Source organism: Girardinichthys multiradiatus, chromosome 23 (genome assembly GCF_021462225.1).
Source record: "Girardinichthys multiradiatus isolate DD_20200921_A chromosome 23, DD_fGirMul_XY1, whole genome shotgun sequence".
Lineage (NCBI taxonomy): Eukaryota > Metazoa > Chordata > Actinopteri > Cyprinodontiformes > Goodeidae > Girardinichthys > Girardinichthys multiradiatus.
Genome location: NC_061815.1, coordinates 17,517,769 through 17,540,608, shown reverse-complemented (window position 1 = coordinate 17,540,608; position 22,840 = coordinate 17,517,769). Strand labels below are relative to the sequence as shown.

At 42.0% G+C, this 22,840-nt stretch overlaps 1 protein-coding gene across 1 annotated transcript; it reads left to right on the top strand.

The window, feature by feature from the left end:
- Positions 1-432: 432 nt before the first annotated feature.
- Positions 433-5,596, top strand: adrb2a (adrenoceptor beta 2, surface a). The gene is made up of 2 exons (XM_047354629.1): positions 433-574; positions 885-5,596. The coding sequence occupies exon 2, from the start codon at positions 885-887 to the stop codon at positions 2,139-2,141; it is 1,257 nt and encodes a 418-aa protein (XP_047210585.1). The 5' UTR covers positions 433-574; the 3' UTR covers positions 2,142-5,596.
- Positions 5,597-22,840: the final 17,244 nt, after the last annotated feature.

Sequence of the window (22,840 nt, the reverse complement as noted above, 5' to 3'; positions counted from 1 at the left end):
ATTTCTGGCTTGACTTTTCAAGTCAACTTGTATATTTTCGCTGATCCTACAAACATTCCTATAAAGGAGGTCACCTGTTTTTAATGGGATCCAAACTAACAAACCAAGACTCATGAAACTTCTCCCAGCACTGGAGTATACCACACAACTGAATGTTTGACACTGCTCTAAAAATAACATTCATTCTGGAACATATTTGCAAAATTGTTAAATATGTAAATTATTACTCTTTGCCCATGTTGCAGCATTTTTCTCTCTCTCTCTCTACTGCAGCCATGCAGCTGCAACTGCAGGGACAGTGTGTTCAAACTCCCGAGAGCTCTCAGCTCCCTGCGCAGCCTGGCTGCCTGATTGGCTGAGCGTTCGCAATGATGTCATCACAGCATGCTATAAGGGCTGTAACAAATAGCCTGGGAGACACTTTAGCGGAAACACTGCTTAGCTGACAGACTCAGGAGTAAGACAAGCCAAGATTAAAAAGTGAAACGGGCATGTGACACTCTACAGGAATTATCTGCACTCTGGCATTTTTACAGTGCATGAGAAGCAGAACTCACAACACCTACCTGTTGAGGTTTGTAGTGTTTTTTATAATCTTGCTTGCAATATGTCTTTAAAGCTTCCTGGAACAGATGTTGAACACTATGTCTTATAGGTGTGCATGGTAGCATTGGACACTTTCTTTTTCATAAGTAATAGTTCTAAAAGGATATAGTTAAAGCCTTTATACAGGAAGTTTTCTTTCTAATATTCTGATCAAGTAATTTAATATTTAAATGACACCATTATCTTTTTCTTGTGTGTGTGTTTGTGTGTGTTTGTGGTGTATGTGTTTGCACACATGCATCTATGTGTGTGTGTTTGTCCACCATTGGTCTCTTTAGATGGAAAATACTACGCTCTCTCTCAAAGTAAACACCTTCCTGACAACAGAGTTGAACAACTCGTCATCATCAACCAAGAATGAGGGACCCTTCGGTGAAACAGTGATGATCTTACTGAGCATAATCATGTCTCTACTCGTTTTCTCCATTGTCTTTGGAAACATCCTAGTCATAACCGCCATTGCCCGCTTTCAACGTCTACAGAGTGTCACCAACTGCTTCATCACATCCTTGGCCTGTGCTGACCTGGTCATGGGTCTTATTGTTGTTCCATTTGGTGCCTGTAACATAATTTTTGATAAATGGCACTTTGGTTCACTCTGGTGTGATTTCTGGACAGCTACTGATGTCCTTTGTGTGACTGCCAGCATTGAGACATTGTGTGTTATAGCCCTAGACCGGTATTTGGCCATTACTTCACCCTTTCGCTACCAGTCAATGTTAACAAAGTGCAAAGCTCGAGTTTTGATTCTTCTGGTGTGGGTGATTGCTGCAACTATATCCTATCCTCCCATCCACATGAAATGGGGGGCACGTAATGATAGTGAAGCTATAGAATGCTTTAAAAGAAATGACTGCTGTGAGTTTCATGTCACTCCGCCTTATGCCATCACCTCCTCTATCATCTCATTCTACATCCCTTTGGTCATCATGGTTTTTGTGTACAGCCGTGTTTTCCAGGAAGCCAGGCAACAATTGAAAAAGATATACCAAACTGTTGGACGCTTTCATAATACTGACAACAGTGACTTGAAGACTCTAGAATCTAACAATGGACGGGGACTAAAAAAGGCAAAGTTTTCCTTCAGAGAACATAAAGCCCTAAAGACTCTCGGTATAATCATGGGGGTGTTCACCCTTTGTTGGCTGCCATTCTTTTTGCTCAACGTGGTGGTAGCCATTACAGACATGGAACTCAAAAAACCCTTCAAGATACTCAATTGGTTAGGTTATTCAAACTCTGCCTTCAATCCACTTATTTACTGCCGGAGTCCTGAGTTCAGGTACGCCTTCAAGGAAATCCTCTGCCCAAACAGGAACCAACTCAGCAACCCAGGACCAGTCAACGGATATGTGTACACCCGCAACAGCTGGCATAGTGAACTGCAGGGACGAAGTAAGGGCAGCTCTGATGATAGTGATGCCAATGAAAGGTCTTTGGGGAAGGTGTCAGAGGTCTGTGGTGGAGAGGTCAAAGCCATGGATCCTAATGGAAACTGCAACAAAAGCCTAGCAACTGTAACGACAAGCCTGTAGAGTTGGAGCTCTGAGACTTCAGTCATCAAGGAAATCCAGATGTGTTTACACTGTCCTCATGAACTTGTTTCCCCAATTGACCATTGAAGGTAAGGCCAGTCAAAGTGACTGGCTAACTGCAATGATCCTCTTGAGCTGAGGAACATATTTATTTTCCCATCATTTCCACATTTAATACTGTAGAAAGACGATTTTTTATTTTTCCATACGCTTCCATAAGGTTTCATTAAGCTACCTCTTATCTGCTTTACAATATTTTTGTGTTATCTGTCTTTTACATTATGCTCATGATAAAGAGCAGTGTCTCAGATGTTTTTTTCACCATATAAAATGTTGTGTCATGTTCTGCCTACGTTAAAAGTAAATTAGTGTAAACGGGTCACTTTAATTTGAATGTGACAGCTTGGCTTTCAAACAAAAAGAACCTGTTGACTGGCATCAACAGTTTGCAAGCTGACGGGTTGCACCACATTGTTGCAGTACAGTATCTTCCGATCTGTTAAGATAACAACCTGCCATATTTCTGTGTGTATTTTTGTCTGACTGTGGCAGCGTTAAAGATCGGTAACATGTGAAATCGTAGACACATTTCCTGTTCTTGCATCTGACCTGCGGTTGCATTAGAGTCTGCAGTCTGCTGAACACTTCACTGTTACGTGCTCTCAGAGATTGGGATTTTCCCATTAAGCAGAGCAACGCCTGTAGTTACACTCTGTTAATGCTATGACAAAACTATAAAGTGTGTGTTTACAAAACCCCAAAGATATCTGATATCTTTTGGTGGAATGCAACAGGCATTATGCTTTAAGATAAAAAATTCTGACAGTTTTTAAAATGTTATTTTTTTGACTGAATTTTAAAGTTTGCAACTGGACAGTCATTTTGTCAGTTGGCTCAAATGTGCAGCAAGCCACTGCATAAGAGTCAGAAAAAAATATTAATATTTTCTGTCCTCTCTGTGAAGCAGTAGCTTTGTTCCTTTTCTGGCACAAGCCTTGCTAATTGAAAAAAAAAAATGTGGTTGCTGTGTTTCAGTACATCTAGTGTTTACTGCAACCAGAGAGACTGTTTCCTCATCGTGCAAGGGTACAAACCACACATAATAATAATGATAATAAACAGGGCGTCAACAGTTTCAGGGCCAAGACACAGAGCCGGTCACTGTACAGCAATAAACATTGGATAAAAAAACAGCCCTAGCTTCTAAATGGCATACCTTTGCCACAGCCTTGTGACATTTCCCAGATTGTTCCCAGTTTGGGAGAACGTTTGTTTATGTCTGAAATCAACGAAACATTTGAAAAAGACATTCATGAGTCCACAGAGCCGCGTCTTAGCTGCTGCGGTTGTTTCAGTCAGTTTCTGTCAGTCTCCTCTTAAACGTTCTAGGTGTGCAGTCCCCAGGAAACGCCTCAATCCAGCTGAGCCAGGTCCCAGTAAACATGAATAAACACATTATCTTTGCTGCTTAGTTCGAGAATTAGATAACTCCCTCCTTAAAAAAGCAACATTGAAATGGATTAGTAGATTACCAAGTGTTAGAGTTTCTAATTTGCAGGGTAGGATGAGATTCAAATGGCCATCCTCAAATAATACTTTGCTTCTTATCACACAAATTAAGACTGCATGCTCATGGGAGTGTCTACTCTTCACTTACATTGGGTATAATGGATATTGAGCACTTAGATGAAAGGATTGTAATTCAAGAAGTCACACTCTTTTCTTCAGATTAAATTGTTTCACAAATCATTAGGCCAAATAGAGGTAGCAGAGGTCTAAAATAATTTTCCTGGGTCAGCTCTGTAGTCTCTAGTACAATTGGATCAAAGGAACAACACACTAAAATTAGGTTCTGGAGACGGGAAGGGGACCTGGGATTCTCTGCCAGTCTTGATGCTAGTGACCAGTCTTTTAGTGCATGTAGTATTGCCTTTTTGTGGATTTGGATCAGCTGACACTGTCAAAAACTTTGGACTTTGTTCCTTCAGAGGAAATCTTTATGTACTGTATCGACAGTTTGAGTCAGTGCTCTTATCGTTGATCCCTGGTCGAAGACATAAATACGCGGTCGCTGTACGTCAGTGTATGCCATGTGAAAAACAAGGTTTCCTGGCTGTTGATCCTTTTCTTGCTGTTTTTTCTTCTGTGCAGATTTGCAGCTAAATAAATGCAGGGGTTGAATGTCAAAACACAGGTTCCTGAGCAAAACTTTCCCAACATTTTCACTGTAAGGCATGCTGACATCACACATCTGCTAAAAGTATTAGGCCAAGTCTTGAATGTGCTTTTTTTAATGTATTGTTAGTTTGATCATGGATTGGCACTAGATTAGAGAATGCTGCTTTTTACTTACTTAGACATATAATTTTGTAAGTACAGTGAAAGTGATTGTGTGCATGTCTGTTATATATTCGTGGTGTCATATTTGTAGACTTCTGCAAGTTCCCTTTGCACACTGACCTGTTTCAGGCCAAGCTCTGCGGGCTTTCAACTAAAATTCCACACTGCACCCTCCTGGCGGTGGCCTATCTTTGCACCTCAGCCGTTTCTCTATTATAAATGGTTACTGTTTTATCAATACTCCTGTATAATTGGGAACGTAATTCATGCCTTCGCATCCTCAGTGCTTGAGGACGCAACACTATGTCCAATGAGTCTTGAATAATGAGCTGACACTACAACATTCCAAGCACAGCTGCTGTTTTATATCATGCTTACGACGCACATTCAGTTCCCCCTGCCAAGTCCTGGCTCAAATTACCCGCTGATGTACATCTACTAGCTTTGCTAAGACAAAAAGATTATGTTTTAAAAGGATTACAGGTTACAGAACAGACCAGTTTGTATTACCCTTTGGCCTATTAAGTAAATATCCTGCATATTTCAATGTTATAGACTACACTGTATATGATGGACTGATGTGTTAATTTAATTAAAGTTTAGGTGGGGTAATTAAAATGTTATCCTCAAGGATTCATGTTTGTTTTTAAGGAATTACATTCCTTTGTTCAACAAGTACTGGTTTAAGAAAAGTCATTAACCAGTCTACAGCAGCGCTGTATAGCACTTTTCACATATTTGAACACACATTTAAGATCATTAAAATGTATTCCCATTGGCATGAACAATAATATTTCTATTCTGAAATAAAATAAAAAGTTGTCAGAAAGGCAGATTATTTAGAGAAATGTATTCAAATGTTCTATAAAAGTTCTATAAACGAGCAAACCTGTTATATGTGAACATTTTTTTTTAGAAGGGGTCAGAGTGAGAACATTATCACTCAGCTGAATGTTTACTAAATGTTTGCAAGCTATTTTCGCACAAATTCTTGTCATTGTTTGGTCTTGGAGCTTGTTATATTAAGTGGTTCCTTGTGGTATTTATTTAAAGAAAAAAACAAGTTTGTGATGTAACATTTTTATTGAAATAAATTATGTACATGATGCAAGTGATGCTTGTCATGTGTCCTGTCTGATTATTAAACAGGAGGTTCTATTTTTATTGCTGTCTTAATGTAACCAGCAGTTATACCCCTTGAACTTTTTAACTCTGTCATGCTACAGCCAAAAATTTCAGTTTTTTTATTTTTTGTTTGACAATATGTGAAATTCTAAAATGGAATGAAATTGATAAATATTTTTCAAAATTATTTCCACATAAAAATCTGAATATTGTGGCATGGCACTATTACAGGTCCTTCTCAAAATATTAGCATATTGTGATAAAGTTCATTATTTTCCATAATGTCATGATGAAAATTTAACATTCATATATTTTAGATTCATTGCACACTAACTGAAATATTTCAGGTCTTTTATTGTCTTAATACGGATGATTTTGGCATACAGCTCATGAAAACCCAAAATTCCTATCTCACAAAATTAGCATATTTCATCCAACCAATAAAAGAAAAGTGTTTTTAATACAAAAAACGTCAACCTTCAAATAATCATGTACAGTTATGCACTCAATACTTGGTTGGGAATCCTTTGGCAGAAATGACTGCTTCAATGCAGCGTGGCATGGAGGCAATCAGCCTGTGGCACTGCTGAGGTCTTATGGAGGCCCAGGATGCTTCGATAGCAGCCTTTAGCTCATCCAGAGTGTTGGGTCTTGAGTCTCTCAACGTTCTCTTCACAATATCCCACAGATTCTCTATGGGGTTCAGGTCAGGAGAGTTGGCAGGCCAATTGAGCACAGTGATACCATGGTCAGTAAACCATTTACCAGTGGTTTTGGCACTGTGAGCAGGTGCCAAGTCATGCTGAAAATGAAATCTTCTTCTCCATAAAGCTTTTCAGCAGATGGAAGCATGAAGTGCTCCAAAATCTCCTGATAGCTAGCTGCATTAACCCTGCCCTTAATAAAACACAGTGGACCAACACCAGCAGCTGACACGGCACCCCAGACCATCACTGACTGTGGGTACTTGACACTGGACTTCTGGCATTTTGGCATTTCCTTCTCCCCAGTCTTCCTCCATACTCTGGCACCTTGATTTCCGAATGACATGCAGAATTTGCTTTCATCCGAAAAAAGTACTTTGGACCACTGAGCAACAGTCCAGTGCTGCTTCTCTGTAGCCCAGGTCAGGCGCTTCTGCCGCTGTTTCTGGTTCAAAAGTGGCTTGACCTGGGGAATGTGGCACCTGTAGCCCATTTCCTGCACACACCTGTGCACGGTGGCTCTGGATGTTTCTACTCCAGACTCAGTCCACTGCTTCCGCAGGTCCCCCAAGGTCTGGAATTGGCCCTTCTCCACAATCTTCCTCAGGGTCCGGTCACCTCTTCTCGTTGTGCAGCGTTTTCTGCAAGACTTTTTCCTTCCCACAGACTTCCCACTGAGGTGCCTTGATACAGCACTCTGGGAACAGCCTATTCGTTCAAAAACGTCTTTCTGTGTCTTACCCTCTTGCTTGAGGGTGTCAATAGTGGCCTTCTGGACAGCAGTCAGGTCGGCAGTCTTACCCATGATTGGGGTTTTGAGTGATGAACCAGGCTGGGAGTTTTAAAGGCCTCAGGAATCTTTTGCAGGTGTTTAGAGTTAACTCGTTGATTCAGATGATTAGGTTCATAGCTCGTTTAGAGACCCTTATAATGATATGCTAATTTTGTGAGATAGGAATTTTGGGTTTTCATGAGCTGTATGCCAAAATCATCCGTATTAAGACCATAAAAGACCTGAAATATTTCAGTTAGTGTGCAATGAATCTAAAATATATGAATGTTAAATTTTCATGATGACATTATGGAAAATAATGAACTTTATCACAATATGCTAATATTTTGAGAAGGACCTGTATACCATAAACATTATTCAGTGCAACCAAGTGCATCTGAGGGTTAGCTAGTTAGTCTATATGCATCTAATTTAATCTCTGAATTATTGCAGCTGTTCTGTGAAGGCCTCAGAGGTTTGTCAATTACAGCCCATAGTCCTCTGGGGTATGTTTTAAGTTTTGCCTCGGATTCTCAGTTGGATTTGGTTTTGCCATTCTAACTCTCATTATAGGCTTTTATCTAATCCATTTTGTGTTGTTTCAATTGTATGTAAAAGGTTGTGATTTTAGGAGGTGAAACCTCCAAACCAGCCTCAAGTCTTTAATAGCCTCTAACAGATTTTCTTGAAGGATAAGTTTGTATTTAGCTCCAACCATCCAGTCAAATCTGACCAGCCTCCATGTCCCAGCAGGAAAAAAACACCCCTCCAGTATGATGCTGCCACCAAAACGTTTTCCTGGCAGGGATGGTGTGTTCAGGGGATTTTGCAGTGTTACTTTACTGCCACACATGGCATTTTGCATGTAGACCAAACATTTTCTTCCAGGTGTTTTCCACCAGGTAAGTCCACCAAATTACTTATGATAAACTGCAGAGGGGACCCCTCATGGCTTTCTTTCAACATTTTTGCTACTCTCCCTAATAGTTGTCTTTTCAACAGATTTTTCCACCTGAATTGTGAACCTTAGCAGCTCCTTCAAAGGTGCCGTAGGTGTCTTGGTGTCTCTGATTAATGCTCTTCTTACTGCTTGCTCACTGATGTTGTATAACAAACCTCAGATGTCTTCATAGGGCACAGGTGCATTTTATATACTAATTATGTGACTTTTGAAAGCAAATGCTTGCACTAGGTTGTATTTAGGAGTATCAGAGTAAAGAGTCTAAGGATGACTGCACACCTCACTATTCAGCTTTTTGTTTAGAAAAAAGAAAACAATGTATTGTTCTTCTTTCACTTTATGCACTTATGCAATTATGCACTAATCTCTGTTGATCTATCACAAAAAAAGCAATAAAACTATGAAGTTTAGGATTGTTGCGTGACCAAAGCTTAAGAGGTTTAAACGACATTATTACTTTTGCAAAACAATGTAAGTAGCTACATTTTTACCTTGGCCAAAAATACTACGTGTTTAATCTGTACTGAATAACACAGAAAGTAGATAATGATCTTAAAGTATGACTACGTGACTGCCCTTTGCTCTAAGCAATCATAGATTTTACAGAACTCCTGGATCTAATCAAAAGGAGCTAAACAGTTAAACTAGTAGCTTTGTAGATGGTAAAGATAATAAGAATGGAGCCAAAGAAGTCTCAGTATTTAGCACTTAGATGCAGTGGAGAATGTGCTCCTGTTTTCTTTCATGAATAATTATGGATGGAAAGACTTAGTGGTTGTCATGACTCTAAATAAAGTTTGATGGAAGGCTGTGCACTTAAATACTGAACCAGTGGAGATTTGTAGTTTATGATTGATAGACAGTTTTATTTACTCAACAGAACATACTGACAGTCATCCTTACATTATATGAACAAACTTGATATGTGTACGTTCAAAGAGATATGTAAAACAGTCTTATCAAAGCAGAGCTATCATCCTTGTCTGTCAGGCCTCATGGTTTATACACAAAGATTCTCAACAGTACAAAGAGTCAAAGTGGATGTAGTGCACTAGGAATTTCATTGGAGCAGTTTAAAGTTCTGCAAATGATAAAAATCTGTTTAAAGTCATAAATCAGAACTTAATGTATTTAAATGCTTTCTTCAAAGCATGTTTGCAATGTGTTTCTTATTCACACGCATACTGGGGAGGATACTTAAACTCCTCCACTTGAGGCAGGAACTCCCCTCCAACCTGAAGAGGACAAGCCACCCTTTTCCGGTCGAGTACCATGGCCTCGGACTTGGAGGAGCTGATCCTCATCCCAGCCGCTTCACACTGGGCTGCGAACCGCCACAGCGCATGCTGTAGGTCTTGGCTAAAGGGGGCCAGCAGGACCACGTCATCCGCAAAAAGAAGAGACGAAATCCACTGGTCCCCAAACCAGACCCCCTCTGGCCCTTGGCTGCGTCTAGAAATCCTGTCCATAAAAGTTATGAACAGGACCGGCGACAAATGGCAGCCCTGCCGGAGTCCAACATGCACTGGGAACAGATCCGACTTAGTGCCGGCAATGCGGACCAAACTCCTGCTCCGCTCGTACAGGGACCGGATGGCCCCTAATAAATGGCCCCCGATTCCATACTCCTGGAGCACCCCCCACAGGGCATCACGAGGGACACAGTCGAATGCCTTCTCCAGGTCCACAAAACACATGTGAACCGGTTGGGCAAACTCCCATGAACCCTCGAGCACCCTGTAGAGGGTATAGAGCTGGTCCAGTGTTCCACGGCTGGGACGAAAACCACACTGTTCCTCCTGAAGCCGAGGTTCGACTATCGGTCGGACTCTCCTCTCCAATACCCTGGCGTAGGCCTTACCAGGGAGGCTGAGGAGTGTGATCCCCCTGTAGTTGGAACACACCCTCCGGTCCCCCTTCTTATAAAGGGGGACCACCACCCCAGTCTGCCAGTCCAGAGGCACTGTCCCCGACCGCCACGCAATGTTGAAGAGGCGTGTCAACCATGACAGCCCTACAACATCCAGACACTTGAGGTACTCAGGGCGGATCTCATCCAGCCCCGAAGCCTTGCCACCGCGGAGCTTTTTAACCACCTCGGTGACTTCAGCCTGGGTGATGAAAGAGTCCAGCCTCTGTTTCCACCACGGAATGCGTGATGGCAGGATTGAGGAGATCCTCGAAGTACTCCTTCCACCGCCCAATAATGTCCTCAGTCGAGGTCAGCAGTCTCCTGCCCCCACTATAAACAGTGTTGGCAAAGCACTGCTTCCCCCTCCTGAGGCGCCGATCACGCCTCTCCAGGTGTCACTGTCGTTCCCCACTTGGGCGTTGAAGTCCCCCAGCAGAATAATGGAGTCCCCGGGAGGAGCACTATCCAGCACCCCCGACAGGGACGCCAAGAAGGCAGGGTACTCTGCACTACCACTCGGCCCGTAGGCTGAAATGATAGTCAGAGACCTCTCCCCAACCCGAAGGCGCAGGGATACAACCCTCTCATCCACTGGGGTAAACCCCAACACGAGACGGCTGAGCTGGGGGGCAACAAGCAAACCCACACCAGCCCGCCGCCTCTCCCCGTGGGCCACTCCAGAGTAGAAGAGAGTCCAACCCCTCTCAAGGAGATGGGTTCCAGAGCCCACGCTGTGCGTGGAGGCGAGCCCGACTATTTCTAGTCGATATCTCTCGACCTCCCGCACAAGCTCAGGCTCCTTCCTCCCCAGCGAGGTGACATTCCACGTCCCTAGAGCCAGCCTAAGCATCCGGGGATCGGGCCGCTGAGGTCTCCACCTTCGTCCGCAACCCAATCCTCTTTGCACCGGTCCCTCATGGTTCCCCCTGCAGGTGGTGGGCCCACTGGGGGATGGCCTCGCGTCTCTCGTTCGGGCTTGGCCCGGCCGGGTCCCGCAAGGAGCAACCCGGCCACCAGGCGCTCTCCGATGTAATATTTACATTCAAGTTTGAGTTAACACTCCCCATGCTAATATTTTTAGTTTACTCAAACAAATGAGGTGAGCTATTTAAAAAAAAAAAGAAATCCTCAGCTGTTTCTAACTGGTCCCAAAGGAATGCTATCTTGAAATGAAATGGAAGTCCAATTTTACAGTCACAAAAAAAAAAAAAAAATAGAATAGAATTTGTCTTTACAACAAAATATGTCAGGAATGTTGAATGTGGACAGAAAAATAAAAAGCAGACCAACATGTATGGCACAAAACCCAGGATTTAGAACCTTTAACAAACAAAAGAACAAACAAAAGTTGCTTAGAGGCAGGTTATCACAAATTCCACTGGTAATTAAAAACAAGGTATGTTTACATCTGAGTAAACACAAAAGAGCAGAGGCATGCATGTGGTAGAAAACATGATGAGACTCAAGTCATAAACTTAAGGAACTAAGGAACTTTAGACTGGAGGGAGGTGTTTAGGAAAATGAATGCAGGTGAACTAATTGGAAGCAGAGAATAGGTGGTGTAGTTATAAAAGAAGGGAAACTGAGGACATCTAAAGACAATAACATGAAACTATGTCTAAAGCAACAACTCAAGAAATATGGCTGGTGGCGAATAAACAAGGGTTGAAGAACAACGACTGAACATTAATGAAATAAAATCTTTGTAGAACAGAACAAGATGATTACTAATTATTACATCAGACCAATTATAAAAAATCAATACAGAAACGTGGGCCTTAATGAAAACTATTTAATATCTGCTCAAAGGTTATTTTCAAAAGGTACTTTTAATCTGACAAATGAGCCTAATCCGAACGTGTATTCAAATTTATTGAATATTACCGTAGATACCTTTAGAGGTTTTATAAAACTTTAAATATGACTTTTGATTCTATGAGTTCCATGGTTAAGGAGAGAACTGTAGGCAGATGAAGCCAAATGTGTGACCAAATGACATTATTAAAAGAAGACAGTTATCTCTGCACAAAACTGTTTATTCTTTCATGTCTTATGTCTTTAAAGTGGGTATAAGTTTTCCAATAACATTCTGAAAATTACTGTCATACTTTTATTGTATTTATTGTCTTAAGTCACAGAGAAAATTGTGATAGGAAAACAAACTTACTTTGTCCTAAATAAGTATTCTAAAACATCTAATGTTTCAGTGTTTAAAATAGTTTCAACCTCAACACCTTTGAATAAGACAATTATATGAGCTGGGTCTATGCAAGAAGGTGTATTTGACCATAGTGTTGTACGTATAACCTGTTGCAGCATAGTTCTTGGAGGCAGAAATGTCAAAGTTTTTGTTCAAACATTAAGGGCAACCAAGACCTACATAGACATGGATGAAAATCTTCACCTGTGAGACAGGAAGAAGGTGATCCACTATATAGAGGTATAAAATAATGTTTGCCCCTTCCTGATTTCTTATTTTTTTATGTTTGTCTGTTTCAGATCACCAAACAAATAAATATTAGTCAAAGACAACACAAAATCTAGTTTTTAAATGAAGGTTTTTATTATTAAGGGAGAGATAAAATCCAAGCCTACACGGCCCTGTGTGAAAATGTGATTGCTCTCTAAACCTAATAACTGGTTGGGCCACCCTTAGCAGCAACAAGTGCAATCAAGCATTTGCGATACCTTGCGATGAGTCTTACAGCGCTGTGGAGGAGTTTTGGCCCACTCATCTTTGTACACTTGTTGTAATTCAGCCACATTGGAGGGTTTTTGAACATGATTGGCCTTGTTATGGTCATGCCACAGCATCTCACCATCGTCCTGCAGCAGAACCCAAGTTCATTTCAGCTTGAGGTCACAGATGGCCAGACATTGTCCTTTGAGATTTGTTTGGTAGACAGCAGAATTCATGGTTTCATTTATCACAGCAAGTCTTCCAGGTCCTGAAGCAGCAAAACAGCCTCAGACCATCACACTACCACCACCATTATATTTTACGGTTGGAATGATGTTCTTTTTCTGAAATGTGGTGTTACTTTTAGGCCAGATGCAATGCAACACACCTAAAATGTTCGACTTTTGTCTCGCTAGTCCACAGAGTATTTTCCCAAAGGTCTTCCAGATCATCCAGATGTTCCCTGAAAAAATTGAGAAAAGCCTTTATGTTCTTTTCGCTCAGCAGTGGTTTTCATTTTTGCCCATTGTCTTTCTTATCGTGGAGACATTAACACTGACCTTAACTGAGGCAATTGAGGCAATTGAGTGCTTTGGATGTTGTTCTGGGGTCTTTTGTGACCTCTTAGATGAGTTATCGTTGCACTCTTGGGGTAATTTTGGTTGGCTGGCCACTCTTGGGAAGGTTAATGCTTTAGAAATGGCTTTATAACCTTTTCCAGACTGATAGATCTCAATTACTTTCTTTGGATCTCATCATGATGTCTATCTTTTGAGGATCTTTTGGCCTACTTCACTTTGTCAGGCAAAGTGATTGATTGGTGGTTTGAGTTATTTTCCCTCAACATCACTGTGTGTCTCCTGGCAGGTCACTTTTTCACACAGGGCCATGTAGGTTTGGATTTATTTCCCCTTTAATAATAAAAACCATACTGTAAAAACTGCTGTTTGTGTTTAGTTGTGTTGTCTTAATTTAAATTTGCAACCATGCTTTGTAGAATTTTAGGCATATTCACTGTGAATTTTGCACCTTGAAATATGTACAAACTAAAGTTTGCCCATCTGTTCAATTCACAATCTTCTCAGAAAGAAAGATTTGCTCCTTAAATTTTCCTGCCATAGAGAAAGTGTCTTTCTGGTATAAAACAGTTTGGCCACATTTACAGTAGATGAGTATTCATGGAAACATTTGAAGAAAAATCCACCTGTAAGTGTTTACATTTATGTAAATTACAGCCTGGGGAAAAAGTGTTGGATCATAAAAGGTCAATGGTGTTTACAAGACATGGCATGGGTAAAATATTTATGTTCTACTGAATGCTGGTGGGAATTTTATTCCAAGAGAACAACTAGAGGAAAAACAGCAACTTTGTTGTGAATGATTTCTGCAATCTACAAATAGTTAATAGCTAGAATCATTCTATTGCTATTTAATATGCAGAAATAAACCTTTTTAAAGTAAAAAATCAGTTTATCATATGGTTGTTGATGTTTACTCTGAATCTTACGCATCTTTTCTGTCAAAGGATCCACTTGCAAGCCCTTATAATTTTATCTTTAAATCTAATCTTAACGAGCTCAAGTCTTTTTCTTGCAGCATGACATTGCAATTTCATTTAAAGTCACATCAAATGCTCCTTGTCTTTTATGAGTTTAGATGTGAGCTGAGGCTGATCCGATGACATGTGGGCAAATGGAAGGCTGTGAGATCAAACATCTGCTCTCTGGAGCTTGAAAGACAGGGTTTAGTGTTGACACAGAAACTTCAAGAAGTCATACACAACTTTTTCTTCCAAGGTTTTGTACAGCCCTTCATGCAAGCAGATGAATGGTGAAATCTATCATCATACTTCTAGAACCTACATTTAAAGGTAAACTAAACAGGAGGTCTCCCAAAGTGTACATGTAGCCAAATTCTCTGAACAATGAAATAAAGGGATATGTTTCAGAGTAGTAACATACTACATATAGTGTGAGTAAGTAAAAACATTCTTTGATAGATTGATATGTCCCTTGGCACTAGAGTGGCACCCCAGTGTCTGCAGCTGTTTTCCTCCCATGTGCATGTCTACATGGGCACATGTTACATAAGCTTGTACCCTTAAAAAAAAAAAAACACTCTACCTGACCCAAGGTTATGAAAGCAGATATAAAAAAAATGAAACAACATTTATTTCATGAAATTTCGGGCCACAAGTGATTACAGTTAAAGCTTGTTTTTCACAAAATCCTTCTCAGTTTCTGAATGCTTTACTCTTTTTAATATCTTTAGTAGTTTTTCTCAAGTGAGTGAAACTTAAATTTTTTAACTTATGACAGCATCAAAGTACTTTTGGTTGCCATCAGCGGTCAATCATAAAACCTTAGTAAGTCTTTTGCACAATTATCCACTCCTTTGCTGAAATTTCTGCATCCCTTAAAACTAATAATTGATTTGAATGTGATTCTATGTGCAGTTTGTAATGTTCTGCTCCTGCAGGTGTGGGTTTTCTCATGGTGCTCCAGCTTCCTGTCTAAAAACATGCATAGTAAGTTCATTGGCTTCTCAACATTGCCTTTAAGCACAGTTTTATGCATGTTTGGTTGTCTTTTATGTCTCTTTGTTTCCATGAGAAGGACTGGTGAGCTATGCATTGTCTAGCCTATCAGTTGCTGATAAAGGGGGGGGGGGGGTTAAAGAAAATGGATGGATATAAATTACAGAGGATCAACAAACACCATAGTGAATTCCATGACAAAAATACACAGAACAGACATAGTCAGCATGCCAAAAATAAATTAAATCAACATCGGGTGCACACTACCTAACAAGGATGACTGTGTGTGAGCACGCTTGCTGAGTAGTGAGGAAGCCAGGCAGAAAACGTGGATATGAACAGTTACTTTTTTTCTGTTGCTGAAGCAAATATCCCATCTAATCGACTCTGCCATGCCATCAGTCTTGTGACAGTTCCAGTAGATAAGAATAGCTCCAATTCAGGACCTTTTGCTAAACCTTTATGCTTACTTTAAAACACTACTTTTTCTCAAGAGAGTAGAGGCTGGTTTTCAACCGTTTGAGCTGGCTGTACAGGGGCTAGCATAAGTATTTAAACTCTTTGAACTTTTTCACATTTTGTCATGCTAGAACCACTGATTCATATGTATTTTTATAGGATTATATTTGATAGACCAAGTAATTTTCAAATTTTGCCAGATTTGGATTCAGGTCTGGATTTTGAATGAGCCATTGTAATGCATAAAATTGCTTCAGTTTAAATCACTATACTGTAGCTCTGGCTCAATATTTAGTCTTGTACGTCTGCTGGCACTGGCAGCAGAAGTCATATCGGATCTCAGAGGTTTTTGTCCAGGATGGTTCAACTCCATCCATCTCCCCAGCTACAATCATCTTTCCTATCCCTTGGCACTTTTTCATAAAGGTCAGATTTGTGGAGAGCTTGACTAATGGTTGTCATGTCCACAGAATCTCCCACCTCCAGCTCCTCCAGGATCAACACACTCTTTGCTCCATTCCAAAGTAATGGCTTCCATTTGTTCCATTTACTTTCCATTTTTTGACTATGAATTAAACTGTGGTCTGTGAGGTGTTACTAAAGGTAATGTTTTATAACCCCAGCCTGCTTTAAACCTTTCCACAGCTTCATCCCTGAGAAGCTTTCCTTGTTCTTCATGATGCTGTTTGTTTACTAATATTCTCTAACAAACCTTGGAGGTCTATACAGGACATCTGGGTATATACAATACTATTTTCTTCACTGTGAACCAAGTTGTTAATGTCTCCAGTGACTCCTGTAACTTTCCCTCCTAGAGGAGGACGATAAATGCAGAAACACTCAGCGGCTCTATTTTCTGAGTGTAGGCAGCATCATAAAACAGACTACAATGTGTGCACATCTGTTGGCTGTTTAATATGAAAAAAATAATTTTTACTGTGATTATGATGGGTCTAGAAAGTTTTTACAGAGATTAGTCTGTAAGTGGTCACAAATAATAAGGGAACTGTTCACTGTGAGCAGGAAGTGTTCCTGTAGTTTATTTCCACCGTCAGCTTCTTACTTTTTGTGACTTTTGATAATGACTGGCACATTGTCACAGACCAAAGGGGAGGAAGCATAATGATACCACTTTAGCTGCTCCCGAGCTCTGTCTTTTTCTTTCTATTACTAGTTTTTTGACTAAATAACCACAATTATTTGCCTCCAAGCAACCAATTTGACTCTGAACCAGCTCCACTGTATTGTATTGTTAATGATTACAGAATTGTAAGAGATGATAGCTTTGTAAAGTATCACTTTCATTGACTTTAAGAAGTCAAGCTGGGGCTTTACACAAAGCTGGTGCAAGTTCTAGAAAAACCAATGAGCGGTGTAATGATCCAAGCAGCAGGAACTGACTGAGGAATGTGTTTATTAGGGAGAAGCCTTGCTGTTGTACAGCACAGTCATCAGCACGGCTGGTAAATCGGAGCACTTACATTAACCAAGGAAAGCTCTATTATTATGACACAGAAACCTGCTCAGATTTACACACGCAAGAAAACAGTGGCAAAAGTCACTTGCATTTAAACATATGAAGTGACTGCAAAAGATACAGATTTTAAGTCATAAGAAACACACAGCAAAAAAGAACAAATGGGGTTTTTAAGTAGAGCCCTAGAAGCGGAAAGTTTTAGTCTGGGACTGTTGCAGTCAGAATTTTCAGGCTCCATCAACAATGAACTCTGTGTGATTGCTCCTAATCCCTTTGACACCTGCAGGTGTCTCCTGCAAGAACTGCCTGACATATTCCCATAAGACAAAGAAGCTTGCCAGCTGGATGCCTAATATTGCACTGTAGATATGGTTGTTGTCTGAGGCTGCTGTGCAGAAGTGTGACCAAATGTGTATGGTCCTAAGAACAAGTGTGTAAAATTATAGCTTTCAGGTGTAATTTTAGGGCAGTAATGAGTACAGTCATATTCAATAATTTTTTCACGTGAAAAAGGGTTTTAGATATGCCAACATACATGGCAAGATAAATAATCTGTTCTTGTGTTAAAAGTGTGTGCATTAAATAAAGGTATGCAATGTTCCAGCAAACCCTTAAAAAATGATGTGACTAATATCTATTTGTATTCATATCTAGATAACATTAAAAATAGTGTTTACAATTGATTTGTTGTTAATAATTACCATTATTAGTATACTTTTCACAAAAAGAAGTTACAAAGTTCTTTAGAAGACAATAACTTTAACTGAAGGCAAAAGCCTGTCATCATTATGTTGATGTCCTCTGTACAGAAGAGTTATTGCAAAAGACCTCCTTGAGTCCAAGACAGTAAATACAAAAAGTGAAACCAGAGCAAAATAATCCTGGCTAAACTTTCATCACATTTAGCTATTCACTTTGACCTTGGTGAGGTTACAGCATGGTACAGATAGTTTCTTCTTTGACTGGAAGATAACCCCAGCTGGAGCAGTCATCCTTAGACAGTAATGCTCCTGAACACCAAAGACAGCACACATTTACACCCTCCAATAACCCAGGATGGGACAAAAATGAAAAATGATCATGTTATGCACGGGTGGAGTTACTGTGTGTGTGTGTGTGTGTGTGTGTGTGTGTGTGTGTGTGTGTGTGTGTTTGTGTGATTCTCCAGGTGTGTATTAGATGTGTCAGATTGTATCAGTTCGTTCATCTGTTACAAAAGTGCCAATAGTGAAATCTTAGCCTTGGCAAGCAGGATTATCAAAGCTTTAAATGTGCTTAGGTTAACTACATGAAGAGTAAAGGTTTGCAGTGTGACTATCTAATCTCATCCCTGGTTTGCACACATTTAGCACACGCATTTCGGATTTCCCTTGTTAGTGTTTAGATATGCAATATAATATAGAAGAATTCAATACAGATTGGAGGTGCACTGATCAATCGGTCCCAATTTCCTTAATTTCGGGTGATCGGCTGATACCTACAAGTGAAACCAATTGTTTCCACCAATCTTATGTTCTTGTCTAACCTACTGTCTAAGTTTGGTTTTCAAAATGTGAAAAATGAAAGATTGAAGGAACTGCAATGCTTTAAACTTTTCATTTATATCTGAGTACGACCTCATGAGCAGTTAAAACAACTTTATTATTTCATGAGTATTGTTCATTGTTATTCAATAAAATAAGATTGAAACGTAGAAGGGAAGGTGTATTGGGACCTTATACCACCTAACAGTGTCAGTTATAAAAAAATCGGTATTGGCCAAAATCACATCACATCTGTCTTCTTTTATGTGAGACCTTAAAAGAAAACTTTATTGGGTACAGCTGTTCATTTTCTAGTTTAACACAATTGCCAACTATGACAGGCATCTAGACGTGATGAAGACAACTTACTGAAGTTCAAACAGAGGATCAGAATCATGTAGAAGGGGGACTTAAGTGACTTTAACATGGTAAGGTGATTGGTGCACGATGCACTGGTCTGAGTATTTAAGAAACTGTTGCTCTCCTGAGACTTTCATGTACAACCATGTCTCAAGTTTACAAAGAAAGGTTAAAAGAAGAGACAAAATCCATTACAGATAGGCAGACATTGTTATAAGTACCAAAATTTCTCATAATAAAGTCGACTTATGATGTTTGCGAACCCTTTGAAAATATAGTTAAATGCAATTACTGTGTGCTTCGCTGCAGTACAGCTTCCATACTTAATGTAACTGATTTACTATTTGATAAAGAGTAAGTTTTATTTTTAAGAGCCATATTTGTGTTTGTAGGGCTCTGTCTGTATGCTACTGCATACAGATCCTCTACAATCTATTGCCACAACAGACTTTTATCCTTATCACAATAAAAAGCACAAAAAATCATGAAAGAAAATTGGAGTCCAGATTGCTCCCGGCAGTTGTGTGGACATTTATGCCTTGTTGAGGTCAGAGTTTAGGGGAGTACATGCAGGTTGTTTCACAGTGATATAAAGGCAACAGTAACTCAAACAACCATTCTTCACCACTAAGGAATGCAGAATATAATCTCTACACACCATGCATGAACCCTTTGAGGCAGGAGGGCAATGGCAGTAGAAGTCCATACTGGTTGCAACTCCTGTCAGCTACGAACTGGAAACTGGGGCTTCAATTTTCACAGGCTCAATAAAAGATTGGAAAAACATTGCCTGGTCCAATGAGTCTCAGCATTCAGATGGTAGAGTCAAATAGTGTCTTTAAGAACATTAGAGCATGGATCTATCATATTTGTATCAATGGGGCAGGCTGGTGGAAGTGCTGTAATGGTGTGGGGGATATTTCCTTGGCGCATTTTGGGCCTGAGCAACTGAGTATTGTTTAGACGCCACAACCTACCAGAGTATATTTGCTGAAATTTTCTGTCCCTTTATAACCACAGTGCACTCATTTTCTGATGGATATTTCCAGCAGGATTATTCACAGTGTCACAACATAGAAATAATTTCAAACTGGTTTCTTAATATTAACTTACTGTACTCCAACAGCCTTCAACAGATCTCAACCCAATACAGCCTTTTTGGGATGTGCTGGATTCAGTTGATGGTAATCATTTAGCCATTAAATCTGCTGCAAATGAGAGGTGCTATCATGACGATATGGAGCAAAATCTCTGACAAATTGTTGATCTATGATGAATTATGGTAGTTCTCGTACTCGTCGTCTTCTGCTTTATCCGGGACCAGGTCGAGAGGGCAGCAGACTCAGCAGAGACACCCAGACGTCCTTCTCCCAGACATCTCCTCCAGCTCCTCCGAGGGGAGCCAAAAGCGTTCCCAGGCCAGCCGAGAGACATAGTCCTTCCAGCGTGTCCTGGGCCGTCCCCTGGGATGTGCCTGGAAAACCTCCCGAGGAAGGCGTCCAGGAGGCATCTGGTATAGATGCCTGAGCCACCTCAACTGGCTCCTCTCGATGTGGAGGAGCAGCGGCTCTACTCCGAGCCCCTCCCGGATGACCGAGCTCCTCACCCTATCTCTAAGGGAATGCCCGGCCACCCTACGGAGGAAGCTCATTTCAGCCGCTTGTATCCGGGATCTCGTTCTTTCGGTCATGACCCAAAGTTCATGGCCATAGGTGAGGGTAGGAAGGTAGACCGACCGGTAAATTCTCTCTTCACCACAACGGACCGCACCGATCCATCTATCGATCTCCCGCTCCAATGTTCCCTCACTCGTGAACAAGACCCCAAGATACTTGAACTCCTCAACTTGAGGCAGGAACTCCCCTCCAACCTGAAGAGGACAAGCCACCCTTTTCCGGTCGAGAACCATGGCCTTGGACTTGGAGGAGCTGATATTCATCCCAGCGGCTTCACACTTGGCTGCGAACCGCCCCAATGCATGCTGTAGGTCTTGGCTAGAGGGGGCCAGCAGGACCACGTCATCTGCAAACAGAAGAGATGAAATCCACTTGTCCCCAAACCAGACCCCCTCCGGCCCTTGGCTGCGCCTAGAAATTCTGAGGAGTGTGATCCGTCTATAGTTGGAATACACCCTCCAGTCACCCTTCTTATGAAGTGTGGGGTGTGGGGTGACCACCATGCCAATGTGCCTGTCCAGAGGCACTGTCCCCGACCGCCACGCAATGTTGAAGAGGCGTGTCAACCATGACAGCCCCACGACATCAAGAGACTTGAGGTACTCAGGGCAGATCTCATCCACCCCCGAAGCCCTGCCACTGTGGAGCTTTTTAACCACCTCGGTGACTTCAGCCTGGGTGATGAGAGAGCCTAATCCCGAGTCCCCAGCCTCTGCTTTCACCAGGGAATGTGTGATGGCAGGATTGAGGAGATGCTCGAAGTACTCCTTCCACCACCCAATAATGTCCCCAGTCAAGGTCAGCAGCTCCCCACCGACACACTGTAAACAGCGTTGGAGAAGCACTGCGCCGGATGGTTTGCCAGAATCGCTTTGAGGCCAACCAGTAGTCCTTCTCCTTGGCCTCACTAAACTCCTCCCAGGCCCGCTTGGCCTCACAGTACCCGTCATTCGCCTGAGCAGTCCCACAAGCCAACCACAGTCGATAGGACTCCTTCTTCAGCTTGACTGAACCCTTCCGGTGTCCACCATAGGGTTCGGGGATTGCTGCTGGGACAGGCCGCAGCTGTGGGCAGCAGCATCGACAATAGATGCGGAGACCATGGTCCACTCGGACTCTATGTCTCCCACATCCCCCGGAAATCTGGTCAAAGCTCTCCCGTAGGTGGGAGTTGAATACAGCCCTGGCTGAGGGCTCTGCCAGACATTCCCAGCAAACCCTCAATGTGCGCTTGGGCCTACCAAGTCTGTCCGGCTTTCTCCTCTTCCAGCGGATCCAACTCAACATCAGGTGGTGATCAGTGGACAGCTCAGCCCCTCTCTTCACCCGAGTGTCCAAAACATGCGGCCGAATGTCTGATGACACGACATCAAAGTCGATCATCGACCTCCTGCCTATGGTGTCCTGGTGCCAAGTGCTCTGATGAACACCCTTATGCTTGAACATGGTGTTCATTATGGACAATCCGTGACTAGCACAGAAGTCCAATAATGAAACACCACTCGGATTCAGATCAGGGAGGCCATTCATCTCAATCACGCCTCTCCAGGTGTCACTGCTGCTTCCCACGTGGGCGTTGAAGTCCCCCAGCAGAATAATGGAGTCCCCGGGAGGGGCACTATCCAGCACTCCCAACAGGAAAGCCAAGAAGGCTGGGTACTCCGCACTACCGCTCGACCCATAGGTCAAAACTACAGTCAGAGACCTGTCCCCAACCCGAAGGGGCAGGGTTGCGACCCTCTCATCCACTGAGGTAAATCCCAACACGAGATGGCTGAGCTGGGGGGCAACAAACAAACCCACCCGAGCCCGTCGCCTCTCCCCATGGGCCACTCCAGAGTAGAAGAGAGTCCAGCCCCTCTCGAGGAGATGGGTTCCAGAGCCCATATTGTGCGTGGAGGTGAGTATCTCTCGATCTCCCGCACAAGCTCAGGCTCCTTCCCCCCCAGCGAGGTGACATTCCACATTGCCTAAAGCCAGCCTAAGCATCCGGAGATTGCGCCGCCGAGGTCTCTTTCGTCCGCTACCCAATCCTCTTTGCACCGGTCCCTCATGGTTCCCCCTGCAGGTGGTGGGCCCACTGGGGGATGGCCTTGCATATCTCGTCCGGTGTTGGCCCGGCCGGGTCCCGCGAGGAGCAACCCAGCCACCAGGCGCTCTCCGACGAGTCCCGA